The 22058-nt window shown below is 49.4% G+C and overlaps 1 protein-coding gene across 1 annotated transcript in view; it reads right to left on the bottom strand.

Annotated features, from left to right (window-relative positions):
• LOC139317337 (serine/threonine-protein kinase BRSK2-like) overlaps positions 1 to 22058 on the bottom strand; it is a 212581-nt gene that overhangs the window by 85515 nt on the left and 105008 nt on the right. Inside the window, exon 4 of the mRNA XM_070944349.1 lies at positions 12898 to 13038. Within this exon, the coding sequence (XP_070800450.1) occupies positions 12898 to 13038 (141 nt within the window). The remainder of the gene's footprint in view (positions 1 to 12897; positions 13039 to 22058) is intronic.

Below are 22058 nucleotides of genomic sequence, written 5' to 3'. Positions count from 1 at the left end.
CTATGTTAGATCGGCGCAGGAAAGGAAGACGCGACCAGCTCGTTACATTAGTAACTTTATTTAGAACAGAGAAACAAGACTGGCTGCGTGCTGCCGGAGCTCTCCTTATATTCGCTCCGGCAGTCGCACCGCCCCTGACAGTGATTCAAACTTTCCCGCCCGATGGCTGGCAGCCAATCCGGGCGGATGTCCTTATAAGGACATAATACTCCCTCTTAGCCCAGAAACAGTCAACGTTCATCAATAAAAGTCACGTAATCACTCAGGTACGTAGGACGCCTCGGCACCCTAGTTGACCTGTGCAGTCTCACTTCTTCCTCGTCCCCGACCCGGACGGACGGGGCTCCTGTGTCTCCGGGTTCCCTCCCCGGAACCGGGCTCGGTTCGGCTGGCGAGTGTGCGGGGTCACCCTCAGCGCCTCTGGCCGGACCGCAGACCTTGGATAGCTGGTTCTGGTGGTCTTCCTCCTGGCCTGTGGATCTATCGTCTCGTTGAGGCTGCTCGGTTCCGACCCGGGAAGAGCGTCTGAGTCTCGGTAAGTCCCAGGCTGTCACTTGCTCCTCCCCGGTCTCCCGGCCGCTGCGGTTCGGCTGCGGTTCGGCTCGTTGTCGTCTGGGGGGTGGTTCGGATCGGTGCCCTCGGGTCCGGTCTGCTAGCGGTGGATGGTGTTGGGTCGTGTCGTGCTGTCCGACCTTGCAGGGGTGGCGCAGGTCCCCTTGGTCGGGCTGGTGTTGGCCTACCCCGTCGGGTCAGCAGTGGTCGACCTGGTCGGGGTGTCGTTGTGGGGCTACCTCCGTGGGACGGTGGAGGTCTCCCCTGCCGGGGTGGCGCAGGCCTCCCTGGCCGGGTTGTTGTCAGCTTTCCCTTCGTCCTAGTCCCTGGTCTACCGCGGGTTGGTGGCTGGGGTCATCTGGGCTGGGTTGTTGTTGCCGGGTTGTCTTCTGTGCTGGGCGGGGGTCCCTCTCGCCAGGGAGTTGTGTGCCACTCTCACCCCTGGGCTGTGGTGTGCCCACCCCGGATGGTCCCCGGTCTACTCGCCTGTGGTGGAGGTCTCCCTGGCAGGGCTGTCGCTGATTGCCTTTGCCAGGTGGGTGCGATGCTTCCACTCTGGGCAGGTCCCGGTCTACTCGTGGGCTGGTTTGGTAGTCCCTTGCCCTGTCGTGCCGGGTGCCCACCTCGCTGGGTTGGTGTTGCCATCCCCCATGCGGCTGGCCCCGGTCTACCGCTCTGGACTGTCGGTGTGTTAGCGCCTGGTAGTGTGCTTGGCCGGCCTCGTCGGGGTGGCGGTGGTCTGCCTCGCCGGGGTGTGGTAGGCCTACCTCGTCGGGGTGTCGTAGGCCTACCTCGCAGGGGTGTTGTAGGCCTACCTCGTCGGGGTGTTGCAGGCCTACCTCGTCGGGGTGTTGCAGGCCTACCTCTTCGGGGTGTTGTAGGCCTCCCTCGTCAGGCTGGTTTTCTTGTGCTCCCCCCCACCTTTTCCGGAGCTGGTCGATGTGACGTCTACAGACCTGTCCATCTTCCAGCTCCACGGTGTAGGACTTTGGGCCGGTTGTGTTGTCTATCTTCCCCTTCAGCCACTTAGGAGAGCCATTGAAGTTTAGCGCGAAAACTGAATCTCCCTTGCTGAAGGCGCGAAGCGGGCGGCTGGCCATTGCGGTCACTTCTGGGCTGTATTGGGGGTGCAGCCGGTCCAATGGTGACCTCAACCTTCTGCCCATCAACAGCTCGGCCGGGCTCTTGTGGGTGGTGGCATGCGGCGTGATGTGCTGGGTGAGGAGGAAGTTGTCTATTCTTTCCTGCCAGTCTCCCGTGCCCATCTTGGTGAGTGCCTCCTTGGTGAGTCTCACCATTCGTTCCGCTTGTCCGTTCCCAGCCGGCCTGTACGGGGCGGACAGGGCATGGCGGATGCCCAGTCCTGCCAGGAATGCCTCCATGGCCAGGGATGTGAGTTGGGGGCCGTTGTCGGAGACCAGCACATCCGGTAGTCCATGGGTGGCGAAAAGGCGGCGCAGGGCCCGGATCGTCGCTTCCGTTGTGGTAGATGCCATGGGTACCACCTCGAGCCACTTGGAGAAGGCATCTACGACGATGAGGAGGTGGCGCCCTTGCATCGGACCCGCGAAGTCGATATAGATCCTCGACCAGGGGTTGCTGGGGGTCTCCCACTTCGCTGTTTCGGCTTGTGGCGGCGCTGGTCGTACTTCTTGGCACGGGTCACATCTGGAGACCCATTCTTCAATGTCTCTGTCCAGTGAGGGCCACCAGACGTAACTCCGTGCCAGGGCCTTCATGCGGACGATGCCTGGGTGCCCTTTATGTAAAGTCTCTAGCGTCCGCCGTTGCAGAGTGCTTGGAATCAGCACCCTGTCTCCCCATAGCAAACAGCCCTTCATGGTGGACAGCTCCTTCTGCTTCCTGGCGAATGGGCTGAACTTCTACTCCGTCTTCTCAGATGGCCACCCCCTGAGGATCCAGGACTTCACTTGGCGGAGTGTGGAGTCCTTTTGGGTGTGGACGGCCACATCTGCGGACGAGACTGGACAGCTGGCGTCGTCATCTATATGGAAAAGGTGGAGCGTGGGGGCTGGGTCTTCTACAGGATCCTTCAATGGGCATCTGCTCAGCGTGTCGGTGTTTCCTATGGCTGTGCCTGGCTGGTGCACGAGCCTGTAGGAGTAGCTGGCTAGGAATATGGCCCATCTCGTCATCCGCGGGGACATGAAGGTCGGGGTGGGTTGGTCGCCTGCGAGGAGCCCCAGGAGTGGCTTGTGATCAGTAACTATGGTGAAACTCCTCCCGTAGAGATACTCGTGGAATCGTTTCACTCCTGCAACGATGGCCAGGGCTTCTTTGTCCAGCTGACTGTAGTTGCGTTCCGCGCCGGACATGGTTTTAGAGAAGTATGCTATTGGGGCTTCGGAGCCGTTGGGCAGTTCGTGGCTGAGGACTGCCCCCACCCCGTATGGCGACGCATCGCAGGTCAGCTTGATGGGGAGTGTCTCATTGTATTGGATGAGGACGCTTTTGGAAGTTAAGAGTCCTTTTACGGCTCGGAATGCTGCTTCCTCTTCTTGGCCCCACTTCCAGGAAGCCGCTTTCCCCAGCAGGCGGTGGAGTGGCTCAGCAACTGTGGCTTTCTGTTTGAGAAACATGGCATAGAAGTTAAGCAACCCAAGGAATGCCTGAAGTTCCGTTTTGTTTTTTGGGCTCGGAGCTTCATGGATTGCTTTCACTTTTAATTTGGTGGGGTGGATGCCAGTGCTATCTATGAGATAGCCCAGGAACTCGACTTCCTGTACTCCTAGGATGCATTTATCTCTCCTGACTCTCAAGCCCTTGGCCTTGAAGCGCTGCAGGACAAGCCTGAGCCTTTCAAGGAGTTGTGCCTGTGACTCTCCGGAGATTAGTACATCGTCAAAGTAAGGCACCACCCCTGGAATGCCTTGGAGGAGGCGTTCCATCATAGATTGGAAAATGCCGGGGGCAGCGCTGACTCCAAATTGGAGGCAGTTGCATTTGAATGCCCCCCTATGCGTGACAATTGTTTGTTCCTCCGCCATTTTTTCGTCCACTGGCAGTTGCTGGTAAGCCTGGGCCAGGTCCAGTTTTGCAAAAATTGAGCCAGTTCCCAGGGAATGCAGTAGATGTTGCACCACTGGGACTGGGTATGCGCTCTGTGCCAACGCCTTGTTGATGGTACAACGATAGTCGGCGCAGATGCGCACAGACCCATCATGCTTCAGTGGGGTCACAATGGGGGTCTCCCATGAGGCATGATTGATCGGTTCCAGGACGCCCTGGGCGATCAGCTTATCCAGCTGCTCGTCTACTTTAGGCCGCAGAGCAAATGGAACCCGGCGGGGCTTCAGCCTAATTGGGGTGATTCCCTTGTCCAGATTAAATGAGATTGGCCTTCCCACAAATTTCCCCAGCTTCCCATCAAAGACTTCCTTGAACTCTTCGATGAGGTTGTCGAGTTCATCCCTGCGAATTTGGTGGATGCCTCTGATGGATAGCCCCAGCGGCTTAAACCACTCCACTCCTAGCAGGTTCGGTCGGCTGTTCTCCACGACTGTTATGGGAAGCTTGCCTTGGAACTCATTGTAGGAGACTCGGATGTTGGCTCTTCCTAAGACTCCGATGGGGTTTCCCCCAAAGTCGACGAGCTTGGAGTGTAGTGGCTTCAGGTCTCGCTTGCTGATGCTGGGTTGCAGGCGCTTCAGCTGGTGCCAATCCATAATGGAGTAGACTGAGCCCGAGTCTACCTCCATTGAGCAGGGTGAACCTTCCACATGGATGGTCACGTGGAACTTGGTGGCATTGTCTGAGTTTGTGTGGGCGATGGTCGTCTGGTGGACCGCTCCGCTCCGGGGAAATTCATCGTCTCTGCGTCTAGATGGGCCAGAGGACCGTTTGGATGATCTCTGGTACTCTTTCCGATTTTCGTGGGGACGGTGGCTGGAGGGTTCTGGGGCTGGTTCCTCGGCTCTGCAAGCTTTGGCGATGTGACCCCTTCTGTTGCAGCGTCTGCAGGTCGCATCTCTCCACTTGCAGGTTGCCCTGGCATGGTCCCCTCTGCAGCTGGCACAGCGCTCCCCCTTGTAACTTCTTTGGGCAGTTTCCCGCCTTGGGGGTCTGGATACTTTGTGGATGGTGGACTCCTCCTCCGATTCCGATCCAGCTGTGGAATCCTCAGTCGACGATTGTTTCGTGGAGCGAATCTTGTGGATTCCCTTCGCTCTGCTTACTGCGGCTGCCGCTTTCTCTGAGATTTCGGATGCGGTGGCTTCCTCCACCACATCCTTGAGCACGAGTTTCTTCCTGCTCAGGAATTTCTTTTGCAGGCCTCTGTCCCTCATGCCAAAAACCACGCGGTCAGCGATGGCGTTGTCCACGTGGTCAAACTCGCAGCTGGCTGTGATTTGGCGCAGGGCGGCCACGAATTCTTTGATGGTCTCACCTTCCTTCTGGTCCCTCTGATGGAAGGTGAAACGGTTTGCCACTGGTGTTCCAGTTGGGGCATAGTGGTCCTCCAGGATCTGCAGCAGGTCCGTCCATGGCACTTCTTCGATGTCTCGTGGTGCAAATGAGGGCAAATGGAGAGCCTGCTGAGCCTTTAACCACTGCATGGTGAGGGAAAGCTTCGGGGGCGTCCACTCCCAACAAGAGCAGGATTTGGGCTTCGGGGTCTAGGGCAGGAAAGAGATTAGCCATGTGTCTCAAGTGAGGTATATTGCTTGCTACCTCTGGTGTCGCAATCTGACTGCAATTATCTGGTAAAGTGTCCCATTCTAGCAATGGCGGCAATGTGAATTTTGCACTCCCATCTAACGATTCCATGCAGAATCCAGTGACTTTCCTCGCCGTGCGCTGGAATCCAGTGCACGTTGATATCGTGAAGTGCGTTTCGTCGGTTTGGACGTCAAAGTGGTCAAAGAATGCTGACCTGGCTAACAATTGATTGCTTTGTGTGTCCATTATCACATACATCTTCATGGCTTCTTCTGGGCATCCAGCTGGATAGACTTTAGCTAGGCAGATCTGGTGACATGAGCGAGGGAATGGTGAGTCACCACATACTGACATGCAGTTGACACTCGTGGCTGCCTCTGGATGTGCTTTGGTGCCATGCTGAGAATCCTTGGTCGGGGGAGGGGGAGGAGTTGTCCGTTGTGTCGGCTCAGAGTCTGGATGCAGGGTGCCTGGGTGCTTGTCACTTTTGCATAGATAACATCACACCTTAACTGTGCAAACTTTGGCCATGTGCTCCGTAGACTCACAGCACTTGAAGCAGACTTTGTACTCCTTGATCAAGCCCTTTCTTTCTTTCATCTACAGCAGGGGTGGGTTCTAAAATTTTTTACTACTGGTTCTGTGGGCGAGACATATTTTGTGGGTGTGGCTTGATGGTCATGTGACAGTGGGCACGGCTTGATGGTCATGTGACTGGGTGGGCGTGGCCAACTCAATGTCACTCACATCAAGGGGTGCCTCGCCTGGCCCCTCCCTTCCCAGCCATTCCTTGTCACACCCAGCCTCAACGTATCTATAGTTTTGTAAAAATGTTGTTCACCTTTTTTCAACTTTATTATCTACATACTATAGCTGTACTTTCATGGACCACTGAAAGGAGGAAATGGCTCACATGCTTTGCCCAAGAGTGTGATAGGCAATAGGCTTTTAAGGGGCTGCCAGAAAGAAGGGGGGGCAATGTATTTTCCAAAGCACCAGAAGGCAAAAAAAGAAGCAACCTAAAACTAAGGAGAAACTTCCTGACAGTGAGAACCAATATAGGTGCAGAAATATTTCAGTCATAATTTCACATATAAAATAGCCATTCGTGTAATACAACCTGCATATTGTTTAATACAGTCATTAGTATTATGGCTGATGTTTGACAGCAAGCCTAAAAGTCAAAGATCACAAGAGTGCTTCTTTCTCTGTATGTATACAAAACATCACATACCAGGAATAGCATATTAAGATGGACTTATACAACCTGATGTACAAAATAAACACACACATATTTATGCTCTGGACTATAGACATTGAATGCATGTAAATCCCTGAAAAATATATGGTAGCCCTGGGCAAAAGGAAGGCAGTAAAATCACTCTAGGTGTAGGGACAGTGTAAAATATTAACACATGATAAATAATGGAACAATTAAAAATAATAGCACAGAGATTTTTTCCTCTCTCTCTCTCTCCCTTCCTTCCTCTTTCTGTCTCTTCTATCTCTCTCTCCTTCCCTCTTTCTTTCTCTTTCTGTCTGTCTGTCTGTCTCTCTCTCTCTCTCTCACACACACACACCTGGTCTGGGCACAAAGTATCTGTTGTTACAGAAGTTCTCATTTCTCTCTACAATACACCTGATACTAATCAATACCCTATCTCTCAACTACGTAAAGCCTATGCATGTTTACTTGGCAGTAAGGCTACTCTCAGTGGGATTTACTCCTAATAGATACATATGATTGCAGGCAGACAGCTAGCTCTGTTGTTTAATAGGCTGTAAGTAAAATTTCTACATTAACACAATTTATACCTAAACAACAGAATATAGGAGGAAAAAATCATAGCAATAGTCTGAGCTATGCTTTTCGTCTTTAAATGGAAGTACTACCCATTTTAACCAGACATTAAGACTCATTAGTTTGGAATACTAGTATGACTTGCACTGAACCTTGACAGTACTTGTTTTCTGTTACAATCTGATGAGCGGCCGCCCAGCAACGGGAGGCTTCCTGATCGGCTGAGCTGATAGCTCGGCCGGCGGGAGGTGTGAATGTTTTAAAGTGTTTTATTGGCCGCGCGAGCCCAGCTGCAATATAAATAGCGGCTGCGCGCAACCGAGGTTAAGTTACATATTTTAACCCTTGTGTTGTTGCTGGAATAAACCATGTTGCTTATCTTGGTCTCTTATCCGACATTCTCAATTCAGAACATTTTCCTTCCAAACTAGCTCAACTTCGTTTCCTTTAAATCTTGTTTTTGTTACACACCACCCGCTTCGGACCAAGAGCTCCGTTTTTAGGGAAAGAGAGTGGACTGGAGGGGGGGGGGGGGTCTTTGGAAAGAAAAGTGCAGCAAGAGAAAAGGGGAAAAGTGCGCTCTGGATTCCGGACTCCGAGCCTTCCCTGAGCCGAGAAGCCTTCCTCGTTCTCATTCTTCCCAATCCCTTCCCACTCCCGGATCCTTCTTCCCCCCTCCCCTGCTCGCTTCCTTTTGCTTGAAACTCCTTTCAGGGTGGGAGGGAAAACCAAATAAAAATGGGAAGGAGGCAAGGACAGAAAATGGTGCATGGAGGAGGGCATTTTTCAGCCGCTTTCTGGGACTGAAAAGTTGAGGGGACCCAAGGAAGCAGCAACCGGCTGGGACTAAGACTCCCACCCTCCACCATCCCGCGCCGCCTTCTTTTTCTCTCCCTGCCCCCACTCTTCTCTCTCCCAGGAAGAAGGGGACTAACCTTAAAAAAAAAAAAAGCTCTGCTGCTGAGCAGAGAAAGCAGTAGCTGGGAAAGATGTTGCTACAGAGTTAAAACAACGAAAAAAGTGCCCTTCCCCTATTCCTACCCTCCCTCTTTTTCTCCCCACCAGTTTCTTTTAGCTTTGGCTCCGGTGCCAAAAGAGAGAATTCTCTTTTGTTTGTGAAGTCCTCCTCCTTTTTTCCCTGCCCAGCTGGAGAAAGACAGGAGAGGGCTGCTGCTGCTGCCCCTATCAGTCCCAGCGCAGCGGCTGCATGCATGCATGGTGCTCACGAGTAAACTGCAGCTAGGATCTCCTGCGTGCTTCCCTCGCAGGCCAGGCCAGCTGGGGGAAATGCACGGGAAGAGCTCCCCTCCCTCCCCGCGTGCATCAGTCCACCACCCGCTGCTGGTATCACCCCTCCACCAGCTCTCCCTCCCCCACCCACCTGGGCCCTTCGGCCTTACCTTTGCCAGCAGCGGTGAGCAGAAGTACGGGGCTAGATTCTTCAAGTAGTGGCTGGGCGGGGTGGGTGAGCATCGGGCAAGCATCAGGCAAGCGGGGTGAGCGAGCGGGGACCAGTTCGGGGGCATGGCCAGCCAAAGGTCACTAACAGTTCGGGGAAGCACATCAAATTTCCACTAATGCTTCTCCTGAACCGGTCCGAACTGGTAACAACCCACCTCTGATCTAGAGGCTTCTTTCGGAAATCTCTGCACTTGTTCAAGGCATGTGAGGACTTGTGGAGTGGACAGATAAGATCTTTCTTTGCTTTCTGAGGTTGATGTAGAGCTTTCTTCAATGGCTTCACATCTGAGTTCCTCGTGGGCAAGGTGGCGACCTCTGTGTTATGCACCGACACAAAGGTTTTTCCCTTTGCAATCTGCGACAGACTCTTGGTTGGCCCAGAGGTCTGGCTGGCCTTTTTGGTACCTGGGAGCCATTTTTCTCTAATGCCAAAGCTTTCAGGGTCATTGTATAGCTCCGTTTAGTAGTCGACAAATTCTTCAAGAACAGCGAAGAGTTCTTTTTTTCCTGAGTTCATTGCCTTGTAAGCAGCAGCTAGTTGGACCCATTCTTCACCTAGCTCCCGTGGCAGTTTTTGAACTATAGGCTTTTGCGTCAGATACTGGTCTAGGCAGGTAAGTCCAGGCAAGTTGGGGTCTTCTTGTGCTGTCCTCAACTGTGTGAGGAGGGCAGAGAATTTCCACAGCATGTGGGGTTCTCTGCTGCTGATGTCAGGGAAGTTGTTGACACTAGCCAAGAGCGAGGACTCCGTTAATGTAGATACGCCATATCATCAGTCAAGCATTTTCCAAGCTCGCTTAAGGACGGTGACTGGGTTGCCTAGTTGGGCTGAGTAGATGACTCTTACCACTTCTGCAGATTCTGGTCCCAGCCATGCCAACATATGCTTGATCTCTTTGGCTGGCCTCAACCCTTCGTCATGGATGGTACTTGTGAATATGTGCTTCCATAGCAAATAATCTTCTCCCGGTTTGTCCGAGAATTTCTGCACACCACTGGATGCCAAATCCACCTTTCCCCATTGGGGTGAATATTCTGTTTCTTCTCCAGGATTGTTGTGGTCTGCCAGCAGCCTGCGGAGCTGGCAGCAGAGTCAGACAGCGATGAGGTTGAGGAAGAACATGGGCCAGTCCTGGAGGCTGGGGAAGGCCCGGATGAGGGCTCTGCGTCAGAGGCAGAGATGGGGCCAGGGCCATCGGGGAGTGATGCGTGGACTTCGGAGCCTCCAGAGGCTGACAGTAGAAAAGCAACCTTGATTCCTGTGCTTCTTGTCAGCGTCTCTTGAACTTTGTGGGGTTTTTGCCAAGAAAAGCCTTTGGCAGGTTGCCAAAGACATCAACAGTTGGTGATAAGGCTGACGGACTGGTTATTAAGAATTTTGTTTTGGACTAAACTGAGAATGAATTAATTCTCAGCTGTTTTAATAAAATCTGTTTGTTTTTTTGGAACTGTTTTGCATTTAATATTAGCTACGTGGGCCTGGGTCACAACAAGGATGACGTAGAATCTCTCTGGGCTTCAGAGGTGTCGTATTCTGGAGGTGGTATCCTGCACTCCACGGAGTCGACAGGAGCATGTGTCAACAATGGCTGGTGTTTTTCTGCAGAGTACTTCATGAAATTCAGTACTTTATTCTGCCACCAATAGCCTCCCACCGGCCAGTACGCTCACACAGAGTGGGCCTCCTCAGGGTGCCGTCTGCCAGACAATGTCGGCTGGCGACCCCCAGGGGGAGAGCCTTCTCTGTGGCGGCGCCCACCCTCTGGAACAACCTCCCCTCAGAGATACGTACATTAACAGACCTCCGGATTTTTCGTCGGGCCCTGAAAACCCATTTATTTCAGCTAGCTGGGCTGGCTTGAGTTAAATTTTAAATTTTAAATTGATTTTAAATTGGAATTTTTTAATTACGGCCAAAATATTTAATTATTTTAAACAGTTTTTAGATTTTGTATGTCTTGTTTTTACTTTGGCTGTTCACCGCCCTGAGTCCTATATTGGAGAAGGGCGGTATAGAAATTTAAACAAATAAATAAATGATGAGGTTATCTTTCCATGATATGGAGAAGGGTTGTTCACCCTGCTGCCAGGCAGACTGACTGCGTCCATTGGGCCGTGCGTTGACTCAGCCTTCCATCCTTTCTAAGGTAGGTAAAATGAGGACCCAGATTGTAGGGGCAATAAACTGACTTTGTATAAAAATATACAAAAGTATGAAGGCTATTGCTTAACGCATTGTAAGCCGCCCTGAGTCTCCGGAGAAGGGCGGCATATAAATCAAATTAAAAAAAAAAAAAAGCAAAAGTCTTAATTAAATGCAAAGTTCTTCTTAATTGCACAGCTGAGGATGTAAACAGACACACTCTTTTCCCTGAAACGAGATTTCCTATACGTTCCAAGAGGTGGGGTTTAAGATACCCTCTTTTCACTGTTCTGGTTGGAGCGAAGGTTCACTCTTCTCAGGCAGATAAGCTCCATGCGAAACGGGAAATTCATGCAGATTGAGTTTATTCTTCAGGCATTCTCAATCAATAACTTACGATACTGCTGAGATTCATTTGAGGCTCAATTCATAATCTGAGAGGCTGATGCTGGTTCCTTTGTTAAGATTCAAAATGACTGCTTAACTGCATTGTACATTTACCCAGTAGAGCTATAACACAGTGGCCAATCAAATTGCGCAGATGTTATCACATGTCACAAAGACTACATTTCCCAGTGACCACATGACATAAAGACTACATTTCCCAGAGATCAATTTCTTAAGGAGATATGTTCCCAATCTAAACTAAATATCCCTCTAGTCAGCACAGCACAGCTGATTGACAATCAGCTATGCTGTGTGATCCTCGGAACCTTTTTTTTTTCTTTTTTTAAAACATTTTTTTACTACCGGTTCTGGCGAATAGGTAGTAAAAATGCTTTAAGAAAGTAAAAAAAAAGTTCCAACGATCGCGCGGCACAGCTGTGCCACGCGATCATCGGAACCTTTTTTTTAACTTTTTTAAAGCATTTTTTTACTACCAGTTCACCTGAACCGGAGCGAACCGGTAGCATTTCACCCCTGCTCTCATCTTTTCTTCCTCATAAATGAAGCTGCAAACTGGAACTATGATTTTACTACATTTATTGGTTTGGAAAACATTTGTCTCTGATGGGCTGTATGCTAATATTCTTTCCAACTATTTATTCATACATTTAAAAAATGTATAACCCACATTTCAGAGATATGCTTTTACAAAGTAACATGAGTCAACAGAAATTATCTACAAAAGCAGGGTTAAATTATATACATCCTTAGTTAAATGAAGCCAGGGATAGAGGAGATTTCAAAGCTTATGTAGATGCCTACACCAAACAAGTGAGATCTAATTTAGTAAGGAGGGGGAATAAAGAAGTGTGAGGCCATCATCAAAAAACTGCATTTCATGTTCTCCATGATTTGACTGATAGCCTATGAGCAACAAACTGATGCAGAACATGCCAGATGATGTGAGTAGAGATGGTCTAAGAGAACTTCTTATCTACTGGCTCTTGTTCCTGTGCTTGAAATGAAGCTTGATGTGCATCTGCTAGCACAACAAAGTGCTTCTCAGCCAATGGCTCAAACACCACAGATGGGATTTAGAAGTGTAGTGGATTGTAGTCTGGATTCCCAGGAGGGAGGGGCTGCATTCTAGAGGGCAAAGTGGCAGCGAAGCAGAGTTTGGTAGCAAGGAAGAGAATTAAGAAGGCTCCTCCCTAGTGATTCCTAGAGTATATCTATAGTGATGCAACTAGTTGCTTTAGTTTGGCAAGACTTCTGCCTATAGGTGAGGAACAATAAAGGAAACTACTCAGAAGTAACTCCATGTGTCGTTCTCAGTTCCTGGGAGACTGACAAGAAATCATGGATGGGATGTAGGATAAGTAACTGAAATGTTAATGAAGTCTTTAGAACTTTGACTGGATGGGACTTAAACTATGAAAGTCTGGAAACCACTGCATTTATTAGATATTACATTTTGCCAGAAAAAACATCCACTCCCAATATTTACATATCACTCTGTGATCAAAAGATGAGGAAACCAATGATCATCTGGTGACCTAGGGAAACATGTACTTTAATAAAGAGTGCATTGGCATTTCAATAATCAATAGGATCCAGGGATGGGAGAAGGAACAATAATTACTATAATAAGTATTGATTTTCTTTATCAATGATAATTCAAAGTGGCCAGTAGCATAAAAACTAGACACACAATAAAAAAATCAATAGAACACAAATAACAAAGGGGGGACGGATGGACCACAAGATGATGATAGAGAAAAGTAAACCCAAAAGAAAAATGTTTTTCTTTCTTTTCCTGCAGGAACAAAATGAGATATTGTAACAGTTCATAATAACACAACAGTCTGCTCACCATATAGAATAGCTGTGGCAAAAATCCAAAGCTGAAACAATTTGTCGGAAAAACTTCCTGGCTTCCTTGGGGGTCAGACGGCCTTTCTTCACCAAGTAATCGAAAAGTTCACCTCCTGAGACGTGTTCCAAGACGAGGTACCTAACACATTAGAAGTCCAGAGAAAACATGACCAAGAAGCAGGGACAAGAATTAAAAAGAAGTTGAAAATCTATCAGACCACCATGGCTCTATCAGCAAAAAGAAACAGCTTGACATTCAAGAAGAACAGACAGATGGCCACCTGCTTAATGTCTATTGTCTGAGGCAGTGACCTCATTTATCTGAAGATAGGGCTAGTTTTCGTACTTCTTCTTATTTATTTATTTTATTTTATTTATTTTATTGAATTTCTATACCGCCCTACTCCCGAAGGACTCAGGGCGGTGCACAGCCATGAAATAAAACACATAGATATACAAAATTTAAAATCGAATAAAATGAATTAAATAAATTTGGCTGAATTAATACCCATAATTTAAAATACCCATAATTTTAAAATACATTAAAAATTTAAAATTTACACTTAAAAGGGAGAAGATTTAGGTGAGGCCAGCTTGATGAAATAAAAGCGTCTTCAACTCGCGGCGGAAGGTGCGCAGATCCGGAATCCTCCGTATCTCTGGGGGGAGCTCATTCCAGATCGTCGGTGCCCCCACAGAGAAGGCTCTCCCCCTAGGGGCCGACAGCCGACATTGTTTGGCCGACGGCACCTGGAGGAGCCCCTCTCTGTGGGAGCGTACTGGTCGGTGGGAGGCTGTTGATGGTAGTAGGCGGTCCCGTAAGTAACCAGGTCCTAAGCCATGGAGCGCTTTAAAGGTGGTAACCAGAACCTTGAAGCGCACCCGGAAGACCACCGGGAGCCAGTGCAGCTCGCGCAGGAGAGGTGTTACATGGGAGCTCCATGTTGCTCCTATAACCACCCGCGCGGCCGCACTCTGCGCCAGTTGGAGCCTCCGGGTGCACCTCAAGGGGAGCCCCATGTAGAGAGCATTACAATAGTCCAGACGAGAGGTGACGAGGGCATGAGTGACTGTGCGTAACTGTGACTGTGACTGTGACTGTGACTGTGAAGGCAGACCAAGTTAAAGTGTGATAAACAATAGCCAAAGACTTGTGGTTTTATGGAGCTGTTCTGAAGTGGACTCTTAAGGCTTTTTTTTTTCATTCATCCCAAAGCATTTACCAATCCAATTACCCCATTTACTCCTAACAGATTGAGGCTACCCTCCACCCTCATCCTCAAATTTATATGTGGCATCCTTTGAATGGGGAAGGAGAGAGGATAGCAGAAGACAGGAAATAACCATTTCCTCCAATTTTGCTAAAGTAATTGAAATTCAAAAGCTTGGTTTCTGGAAAGGTGTAGGACCAATAAAAAGAAAGGATTTGTGTTCCCATCTGCTTCTGAAATCCCTGGCACAAAGCGATGGTTTCCTAGATATTTGTATTTCTCTTGGGTGTGAATGCTGCCAGAATGGCAGAGCCTCTGTGTGTGTGTGTGTGTGTGTGTGTGTGTGAGAGAGAGAGAGAGAGAGAGAGAGAGAGAGAGAGAGAGAGAGGGAGGGGAGGGAGGGAGTGGGAGAGAGAGAGATATTGCAGAATAGCTGTCCAACATACCAGGCGGTGCCAGACCAGTGACATTCTCTACACATAAGCTTTCTTTGTCATCCTCTTCTGAATCAATGGGAGGAGATATAAAGAGAGAGACAAAGCCATAGGATAAAGAGAATGCATGAAAAAATATACGTATATGTGTATTAGGGCTAAAATTGGGGAGACGTATTATTAAACTTCTGAGTTCACCCTTACAGACTAAAGTTTCTTCCTTTGACCAGAATTTGTTCAGTTAAATAGCCAAATATGTAGACCTGGGGTTCCCATATGATCCTTGAGAAGGCAAATGTGTGAGATGTAAATGCCTTATTCCCTAATGTGTAAATAATGTATATATGGGACATCGGGGGTTAACTTATTCTTTGGTTCCTAATGTATTCATAATTCACCACTCCCATTCTTGGCTCCACCCCTTGTATATATAAGGAGCCACCTTCACCATTTTCCTTGCTTCTATCTGTGAATATTCAGTGAATATAGAATGCCTGTTATAATTAAAGAGAAATATATTTAAACCTCTAACTCTTATTATCTTTATTGAGTCTGATCCTGAAAATATTGCAACAAGCTGGTAGCAGAGGATGGTTAATTGACTCAATAAATACTTAAAGATGTCTAAGAAAGATAGGCCCAACACCAGGGCCTACAGCAAAGAAATAGAAACTGAACAAGAAATAATCAACGAATCCACAAACGCGATTTCGAGAGAATCCGAAGAATACACCACTGAAGAAGAAGAACTAATAAATGAAAATAATGACCAGGAGGAAATCGAAATAGAAAATAACGAACTCAGGTCAGAGATATTAAAACTATTAAAAAGCCAGAAGAATGATGAAAGCCTCATCGCGAATCTCCAAGAAATGCTGAAAAACAGCGGAGCAGCGAGAGAGAAAAACATTGCTAAAGAGAAACCCAAAGACCAAAAAACTGTGAGTGATATGACTACAGAGAAAGTCGTTATGAAAAAGAAAAGATGTGATCCCGCGCGAAATTTTGAATGGCAGCCATCTTGGTTCCAACTGTCAGCATTCCAAATTAGGCTCTCTTCCAGTTCTGACATGAAGACATGAAGCAAAGACCTGAAGTGCTGATTTATTGCTGAGATGAACTTTTACCTAGTTCTCTGCTTGCAACTGATAGGGTTTCCTGGGGAACGAGGGTGGGGGCCACATTCCTGTGAGAAGTACGTGCCGGGACGTAGAGATGGATTTGCATGATGGCCAATGGGGGTATCGGGCTGGAGAGCGGAAGAGGAGGGGGTTGGTCGGAGGAGCCAGTTTGGCAGCAATTAGAGTTAGGTATGTCGGCTATTTCTGTGCTTAATAAAAAGTGATTTATTAGTAGACTCTGCGCTTGATAATGGAATTCAATTAAGACAGAACCGAAACCTGACAGACTGCCAAACTCACTCAAAGCCAGGCTGGCTGAGTTTAAATCATCCCGTTCCCTCCCAGACGTATGGTCGGATTGGAGGTTATCCCCCGACACTATGGCTGAAGCGAAGCTCTCGGAGGAAAGCCTGCTTCAAGCAACGAGTGGAGGAGAAGCGGACGTGACTCCAGCCAGTTGGGAAACTGCGAAGGCTCAACTCTCCCCGCCTTCCTTCTCGGAAAAACCTCAAACAAAGAAGCCTGAATCAGATAAGTACCCGGGGACTGTGCCAAAAGCTTCAGAGGCGGAATTCCCCTTTCCCAACGTGAGAGATAAGGGAAAACCCCTAAGTGAATTGGGCAGAGCTTCCTGGCTATGGGAGTGGGAACAAGCCAGAAAACAAAGTAAGCGCCAAGAAATTCTAAGGAAGCCACTCGAAAGCCCCATAGATGAGTTGAAAGAAAAATTTGACCGTGCCACCCTTCAGGGGGAGGAACCATCCTGCAGACCCAAAGAAAAGAGAGAACCAGTCTGGGCTGTGGACCCGAGAGGACGTAGGCCAAGGCGCAGCCCTTCCCCCCTTCACAGCAGGAGGAGAAGGAGCCCAACGATGCATCCATGGGTCCCCCCCCCTCCCAGAAAGCAGCAAAGCCTAGATGAGGCAGCACCTCCCTACCCCAGGATGAGAGGCGAGGCAGAAGTCTTTCAACACCGAGGGGGGCCCTACACAGCTCAGCACAGAGAGGAGAGGGTAGACAGGGAGGAGCCACCCCAGTTCAGAGGGAAGTTCGACGGTGACCCAGACAACCTCGCCCAATTTCTCGATTCAGCTGAGATATACATAGAGCGTTATGGACACCTTTTCCCTTTCCCTAGAGCCCTAGTGAATGCCATTTCAGAAGGGCTGGAGGGAGAAGCAAAGAGGTGGTCAGCATCCCTCTATAAAAACAGGGCCCCCCAGCTGCAAGATGCGGATGGGTTCTTGCAACTATTGAGAAACCGTTATGAGGAGGAGGAGGATGACCCCTATGTGGAAGATGAGCTCAGAAACCTAATGCAGAAGGGGAAGCCCATCAAAGAGCACATCCGTGAATTCAGGAGAGTCGTTGGGACACTACCTCCCCTACCTGAGCGATTGCTGGTGTACTTTTTTAGGACAAGCCTAGATAAGAGAATTTCCCAAGTGACTGCTTATCGTGACATCCCAAACCGACTCTCTGAATGGTTCCGGGTAGCGATAAAAGTCGACAGAGGGTTGCGGGCGAGCGACACGCCGAAACCACCCGAGGGAAAGGAGAGAGGTCGGTCAGACCAAGGGCCATTCAACAGACGGGAACCCCCAACACCACAGCCCTCCCACAGACCAACTGCCCCACGGAGCTCACTGAAATGCTACCGATGTGGGGGGAGCGGCCACATAGCAGCAAGATGTGGAACGCCTAGACCGGGACCAGCTCCACCGCCCAAAGCACGACCGGAACGAGGGCCCAAGCGCGCCACCCACGTATCGCGGGAAAACCCCCAAAGCCCGGAGTTTTTCGCTCACCTGACCGAAACCAGAGGAACCCCAGATGAGGGAGATCAGTTCCCCGAACTCTACGACACAGAGGACGAAGGCGAAGACGACCCGATGGTGAGTGGACCTGTCCATCCTTTTCTTTTCCCCATACGCCTAACAGCCCCCAAAACAGGGGCCCAAGAGACTTTCCAAGCCCTAATAGACTCTGGTAGCACACGGTGCCTAATCAACCTACCCACAGTTCTGAAATTGGGAATCCGAGCTAAACAGCTCAAACAACCAATTCGATTTGAGCAAGTTGATGGGTCCCTAGTGGGGGGAGCGTACGCCACACACTTGACCGAACCCGTGAGACTAGAACTAGCAGATCACTGGGAGACGATCCGTTTCATAATAGCCCCCAAGATGACAGAACCAGTCATATTGGGACTCTCGTGGTTGGACAAATGGGGTCCGATCATTTGGTGGCAAGAGGGGACCCGCAGATTGAGAATAGCAAAGGGGCCCCAACCCCTGCCGCCCCGACCAGAAGAATTCCCTCCCACCCTGAGACCCCAAAGCAGCCCCCCACCACAAAACAAAACACCACCAACACAAGATTCCCTCCCAGAAGGTACAGTAAAGCAATTGGCGGCCGCACCCTCCACCGCTTGGAATGCAGATCAGATCCCAGGAGAGTACCAAGACCTTGCCGAAGTATTCAGCGAGGCCGACTGTGACATTCTGCCCCCCCACCGCGAGACCGATTGTGCCATCGAGATTATCCCGGGAGCGAAACTACCCAAACCAAAAATGTATGCCATGACGCCCCGGGAAATGCAGGAAATGCGGCACTACATAGACAAAAACTTACAAAGGGGATTTATCGAGCCAGTAAAACCAAGAGTAGCGGCGCCGGTCATGTTTAAAGAGAAAAAGGACGGCTCCATGAGATTGGTGGTCGACTTTCGAAGTATCAATGCTGTATGCGTACAAAACTTGTATCCCCTCCCCCTCATGAAAGACATGCTAGCCCACCTAGCCAAAGGGAAGATTTTCACCAAACTAGACCTTCGAGAAGCTTATTACCGGGTACGCATAAAGGCAGGGGATGAATGGAAAACAGCGTTCAACTGCCCCCTGGGTAGTTTCCAGTTTAAAGTAATGCCCTTTGGTTTGCAAGGAGCCCCAGCAGTATTCATGCAGTTAATAAATGAAGTTTTACGTGAACACCTTTACAAAGGGGTCCTCGTCTACCTGGACGATATTCTTATCTACACGGAGACCATAGACGAACATATACCCCTTGTCCGCCAAGTACTGAAAAAACTGCTACAGGCAAACCTATATGTCAAACTGTCAAAATGCGATTTCCACCAATCACGGCTAGACTACCTGGGCTACCGAGTATCAAACGAGGGGATAGAGATGGACCCAGCCAAGGTCCAATCAGTTCTACAATGGCAACCCCCTCGCACCCGCAGACAACTGCAAAGTTTTCTAGGCTTTGCAAATTTCTACAGACAATTCATCCCCTCATTCGCGAAGATTGCCAAACCTTTGACGGACCTCCTAAAGACAGGAAGTTCAGCGATGAAACCTCGCCCGGGACAACCCTTACAGTGGGACCTGACCTGCCAACAGGCGTTCGAGACACTAAAAGGACTGTTCGCAAAAGAACCTGTCTTAAAACACCCGGATCCGGAACAGCTTTTTGTCATCCAAGCAGACGCAAGTGATGTGGCAGTAGGAGCCGTGTTACTCCAAAAGAACAACCAAGGTGATCTACAACCCTGCGCCTACACCTCCCGCAAACTCACCGATACGGAGAGGCGATGGGCTGCGTGGGAGAAGGAAGCGTTTGCAGTAAGATGGGCCTTGTTGACCTGGCGGCACCTACTAGAGGGAGGCCAGAAACCATTTGAAGTCTGGACTGATCATAAAAACCTAGAGGCCCTAAAAACCCCACGAAAACTGTCTCCCAGGCAAGTGCGGTGGGCACAATACTTCAATCGTTTCAATTTCGAGCTTAAGCACATCCCAGGAGGGAGAAATTTCCTGGCTGACGCCCTCTCCCGCATGCCCCAATACAACAGTGAGCGGGAGCAGGTAGTGAATGCCATCATCCCCTCCACCCAAGCTGCAGCCCAAGTAATCACCAGACGGCAACGACGTGACCAGCAAGGCCAACTTGCTAGCGACTTAACTGCAAAATTAAAAAATGAAATGCTAACAGACCCCTGGTATCGGGACAATCAACATCTCTTAACAAAAAGAGATGAACTAGCTTGGAGGGGGACAAAGCTCTATGTCCCACAAAGTTTACGCATCCTGATTCTCAAGAGGAGCCATGATGTTAAACCAGCAGGACACTTCGGGTTCCTAAAGACTTTGCACCTAGTACGAAGGCAGTTCTGGTGGCCACATATGAGAAAGGACATAGACAGTTATGTAAAAAGCTGCACCATTTGTGCCACAATGAAGACAAGGCCAGGGTGCCCACCTGGACTGTTGCAACCAGTAGCTGAGCCAACAAGACCATGGGAGGAGATTGCAATGGACTTTATAGTAGACCTACCGAGGAGCAGTGGAAATACAGTGATCTGGACTGTAATAGACTTATTCTCCAAACAGGCACATTTCATTCCTTGTAGTGGACTGCCTTCAGCCCGTCAGTTATCCAAACTGTTCCTGAAGCACATTTACCGCCTACATGGAGTCCCCAGGAGAATCATTTCCGACAGAGGGGTCCAGTTCACAGCAAAGTTCTGGAGGGAGTTTCTACGATCCATAGGTTCATCCCAAGGGCTCAGCTCAGCTTTTCACCCGAGCACCAATGGGGGGGCAGAAAGACTTAACGCTATGATAGAACAGTATTTAAGATGCTACGTCGACTACCAGCAGTCCAATTGGGCAGACCTCCTATCTTTTGCAGAGGTTGCATATAATAATGCTGTCCACAGCAGCACGGGGCTAACCCCGTTCAAAATAGTGAGTGGCATGGATTTTGTTCCCATGCCAGAATACCCTAGGGAGCCCCCTTCCTCAGTCAGTTTGACCGACTGGATGGCAATGTTGAGACAAACTTGGGAAAATGTTAAGAGGGCGCTGGCAAAAGCGGCTCAATCCTATAAGGACCAAGCAGACAAGCACCGAACTCCCCAAAGACCATTTCAGCTGGGAGAGAAAGTTTACCTCTCCACCAAGTACTTGAGACTTAGACTCCCGAGCAGGAAATTGGGCCCAAAATTTATAGGACCATTTCCTATAATAAAAATAATCAACCCCGTTACAGTGCAATTGCAGTTGCCACGGCTTTTGGGGAAGATTCACCCCGTTTTCCACAGTAGCCTTCTAAAGCCTGTAGTGGGGTCTACTTTAAGGCCAATGCCACGTGAACCCCCTGGACCCCTGGTTGTTGGGGGCCAAACGCACTACGAAGTGCAGCGGATTCTTGATTCAAGATGGCACAGGGGGCGCCTTCAGTACTTAATTAAATGGAAGGGTTACCCATTGTCAGAGGCTTCCTGGGTGAAGAGTGCAAACATCCAAGCTGATCGCCTTATAGCAAAATTCCATGCAGACCACCCGGGAAAGCCGGGAGGGGGGGGTGCACAGCCAGGGACGGGCTGATGGGACTAATCTTTTTGTGTTTTCCCTATGGGATAGGTGATGTCGCAGAAGTGAAGGGAGAGGGGCCGGATGTCAGCATTCCAAATTAGGCTCTCTTCCAGTTCTGACATGAAGACATGAAGCAAAGACCTGAAGTGCTGATTTATTGCTGAGATGAACTTTTACCTAGTTCTCTGCTTGCAACTGATAGGGTTTCCTGGGGAACGAGGGTGGGGGCCACATTCCTGTGAGAAGTACGTGCCGGGACGTAGAGATGGATTTGCATGATGGCCAATGGGGGTATCGGGCTGGAGAGCGGAAGAGGAGGGGGTTGGTCGGAGGAGCCAGTTTGGCAGCAATTAGAGTTAGGTATGTCGGCTATTTCTGTGCTTAATAAAAAGTGATTTATTAGTAGACTCTGCGCTTGATAATGGAATTCAATTAAGACAGAACCGAAACCTGACACCAACAAGCCTCCAAAGTGAGCGAAGCAGAGCCAATCAAAATGCTCAGTTCAAAATTTCTGGCGCGAAAAACGTTATCAGACAACGAAAGCGAAAAGGAAGATTCAAACTCTTCAGAAGAACCAGAATCAGAAAGCGAAGACGACTTAACGAAATCCCAAGTAAAGTCAGCAATGAAGACGCTTTTTGCTGCATTTGGGCCAAAATTAAAAATTTCCAAAGCGACAACGAAGAAGCTAGAGAACAAGCCGATACCTCAAGACCTGCACGCTCCCATCCTGACTTCGAGAGCGACGACGCCCGAGCCCAGAGAGCCATGTCGATTCCGCCCTACACCGCAGACCGGATCAAGTACCAACGCACACAAAAGAAAGAAAAGAGCAGTCGCCGCCATCAAAACTCCTAAAACCGAGCCAGAAACCGACTCGTCTGAAGAGGAGCGGAGCGAGCGAGCTGCAATGGAGAGAACCTTCCACGACGACGCCAAAGAAGAAATGAGCAACGCGCATGTGCGAAACTACGTAGACGGTCCGGAAAGACTTGAACTGGCCAGAGAA

The sequence above is a fragment of the Pituophis catenifer genome, unplaced genomic scaffold (assembly GCF_029215685.1).
Source record: "Pituophis catenifer annectens isolate HBS135680 unplaced genomic scaffold, rPitCat1.0.hap2 SCAF_5, whole genome shotgun sequence".
Taxonomy (NCBI): Eukaryota; Metazoa; Chordata; class Lepidosauria; order Squamata; family Colubridae; genus Pituophis; species Pituophis catenifer.
This window is presented reverse-complemented; position numbering and strand designations above follow the sequence as displayed.